Consider the following 3,552-nt stretch of genomic DNA (forward strand, 5'->3'; position numbering starts at 1 on the left):
TTATAAAACTCAATGATTAATTTAACTTATGCTTTGAAATGACTAATTTGCCTATTTGCTCATTCCAAAATAAAATATGTTCTATTTGGACAAAGTATACAAACCTCATGTTTCTATTTCTTCCATTCACTCAATCATAGTATATTTAAAAATCTCATTCGGAGAATAAAGTAATTAAACTCATTAGTTGAGAAATAAAACCACGATGTCTCTTTTTATAAATTCATTTGAGATTTTATCTTTAATCTATATATGTGGAATCATAAACAGAACTACTTTACTGATATTAGAAGCCACTGCCCCTCAAAAATAATTCATCACAATGTCCATACACCTCCTATATATATATATTGTGAATACCTCTTGCAATAAACATGTGATACATGAAAGATTTAAAAAAAAGATTTAAAAAATATATACAAATACAAATACTTGAATATAAATATACATCCCTAGAAAGAAAAAAAATACAACGAATTTACAAATTAGTAAAATTTAAATAAATGTTCATATTGCTTCAGATTCAACAAAGCTAACATCTAGTGATACAAACATATATATTTATAAGACATCATAATCAAATCTCTTGCTAAAGGGGACACTTTAGCATTTATTGTTTATACTTTTATTACAAAAAATGACATGACACATTATTTTAAAGTACGGTTACAATATCAACTAGCACTACAATTATAAACCGTTGGAATCAAACACAAGTCAATTTTCCTTCCAATTGCCAATCCATAATGTTCAGTCATATCCAAATCTTGAGGTTTCATTTGGTTTGGAAGTTTCCAATCGAAGTGATAAAATAATAGAGCCAAAGGAAGCATAATACCAGCAATACCAAATGACATGCCAGGACATATTCTTCTTCCAGCTCCAAAAGGAAGATACTCAAAATGATTTCCTTTGTAATCAATAGAATTAGAATCAAATCTCTCTGGAATAAACATTTCAGCATCATTCCAATAGTAAGGATCTCTTGCCATGGCCCACACATTAACCATAACTTTAGTCTTTTTTGGAATATCATATCCACCAATGTTGGTTAATTGAGTGGATTCTCTAGGGAGCAATAAAGGAGTAGGTGAGTGTAGTCTTAATGTCTCTTTTATAACTAACTTCAAATAAGGAAGATCTTGTACATCAACTTCTGTTATTATTTCTTTTCCTTTGCATGCATCTCTTAATTCACTTTGTAACTTCTCCATCACACGTGGATTTTTCATCAATTCTGCCATAGCCCATGTTATTGTTGATGTTGTTGTGTCGGTTCCCGCGGCAAATGCATCCTGAATTAACAAATGAAAAAAATATTTATATATCATTTTTTTAAAAAAAGGACTTTTAACTATACCCTCAATTTGATAAGCAATTTTGAAGCAACTTAAATAATCTTTTATATGCCTAAAAATAAAGGTTGTATATATTTTTATCCTTCAAATATATCTCTTTTCATTTTTAGACTCCATGAAAAGATTTGTTTGTTTTAGTCTTTGAAACATATAATTTGTTTTTCTTTTTTCCATGTTAATTTTTATAGTTCTTATAATTTCTTGTTCATTTTAAAATTAGTTTGTGTAATATATGATAAAAATAAATTTTTTAGTTCTTATAAAATTTAAAATTTTGTTTTTAATCTTAATAGTTATTTTTTTCCTAAATTTTAGTTTTCACAATATTTTAATTTTTTTTATAGTTTTTTACGCTTAAAAATCATAATTAATCCATCACTACTTGTTAAAAAATTTAAAAATTTTATAGAGAACATATATGTTTATAATTTTTAAAATCTGCCTACAAAAACTCAAAGGTACACCGGAGTTCACTTAACAATAAAATCTAAAATTATTGATGCAAAATATTGTGAGAACTAAAAATTGAAGAAAAATATTATAAAAGCTAGAAATAAAAATTTGAAATCTTATACGCACTAAAAATATATTTCACCCAAAAACTAATGATTGAAAATGTTATTATCATATATGATAATTTAAATCTTATAATTGTTTAAGACTTGTTATTCTCACAAATAGTAAGAGATATATTGATGAAGAAAAGAAGGCGACAACTGTATATTATCTATTTGCAAAATCATTCTACGGTGAGTCTTTATATAAGTGATTTTTAAGTTTTTTTTAAAAAAATATGCAAAAAAAAATAATTTTTATATACCCATCCAAATGACATAAAAACTTACTTAATTTGAGAAACTTTTTGTTAATTTTTTTTTTTAAGTTAGGTTTATATCCCTAGTTTTCGTCTCTTTCTTTAATAAATTTTAGCTTGAAAATGTGACAAAATTAGCTGACAAATGACAAATTATAAATGAAACCTAACACCCTAGCTACAAAAATAAATCCAAAAAAATATTTACTTACAAAAATGACAGCTTTGATGTTGCTAGTTGTTATTGGGATGTCAAGAGTTCCACTTTGTTGGACTCTCAAAAGCACATCAACAAGATCTTCTTGCTCTTCATCACTCCCATCTAATTTTTTTCTTCTTTGTTTCTCTTGATGCTTACTAACAATGATTTCCAATATTTTATCAGCTTGTTTATGCATTTTCTCCAATTTGGATTTATTGCCAGTTAACACATGTATTATATACTTGAATGAAGGAAACAAGTCAGCAGGTTCAAGTCCTCCAACAGATTCTATTGCTTTTCTTATCACACTCACAAATTCATCTTGGTCCTCTGTTTTGTCACCAAATGCTGACCTTGAAACAGTTGAACTCACAAGTGAGAATATTCTATTAGTCAAATTTACTTCTGACCCTTCTGATGATTTAATTAATTCTATAAATTTATTTGTCTCATCTTCTCTAATGTAAGAAAATGATTGAACCCTTTTAGCACTTAAAAGCTCTAACATACATATTTTTCTCATTTGTCTATAATAATCACCATATGGAGAAAATGCAATATCTATTGAACCATATGTCATAATATGAGCTGATTCAAGGTTTGGTCTATTAGCAAAAGTAATATCATGTGTTTTTAATATTTCTTTTGCTAATTTTGGAGAGGTTATAACAACAGCAGAAATTTGACCAAGTTTAAGGTGCATAATAGGTCCATATTTATGAGCAAGTTGTTGGAAAGCACGATGTGGAAGTGATCCTAATGATGCTATTTGATGCAAGTTACCAATGAATGGTAACTTTGTTGGACCAGGGGGTAACAATTTGTAACCAAATGTTTTTAGTTTGTAAAATTTTGCAAAAAATCGTAGCATTAAGAAGACAAAGAAAGGAACAACAAAGGAGGAAATTAGTTGAAGATCCATGGTATATTAGTTAATTTTAATTAATACTCAGGTGTTTGTGTTGTTGTGTTGAGAAAGTTAGGTCCTATTTATAGACTCATGAATGTAGCTATCTATATACTAGGACAATACATGTGCCCCTACTTTTCTATGTTGGTGAAAATGTATACGATGAGAACGTGATTGAGAAGAATTGAACGAGTCTTGGTATATACTACTACTATTGCAGTCTTAATTGGTTAATTATTACTAGTTGACTATATATATGCATGTAAAC

At 27.7% G+C, this 3,552-nt stretch overlaps 1 protein-coding gene across 1 annotated transcript; it reads right to left on the reverse strand.

Moving 5' to 3' along the window:
• Positions 1-477: 477 nt before the first annotated feature.
• On the reverse strand, positions 478-3,346 carry LOC101498230 (cytochrome P450 71D8-like). The gene is made up of 2 exons (XM_004511976.3): positions 2,385-3,346; positions 478-1,295 (listed from the first exon to the last, which is right to left on the reverse strand). The coding sequence occupies exons 1-2, from the start codon at positions 3,294-3,296 to the stop codon at positions 675-677; spliced, it is 1,533 nt and encodes a 510-aa protein (XP_004512033.1). The 5' UTR covers positions 3,297-3,346; the 3' UTR covers positions 478-674.
• Between the last annotated feature and the right edge of the window lie 206 nt (positions 3,347-3,552).

The sequence above is a fragment of the Cicer arietinum genome, chromosome 8, assembly GCF_000331145.2.
Source record: "Cicer arietinum cultivar CDC Frontier isolate Library 1 chromosome 8, Cicar.CDCFrontier_v2.0, whole genome shotgun sequence".
Lineage (NCBI taxonomy): Eukaryota > Viridiplantae > Streptophyta > Magnoliopsida > Fabales > Fabaceae > Cicer > Cicer arietinum.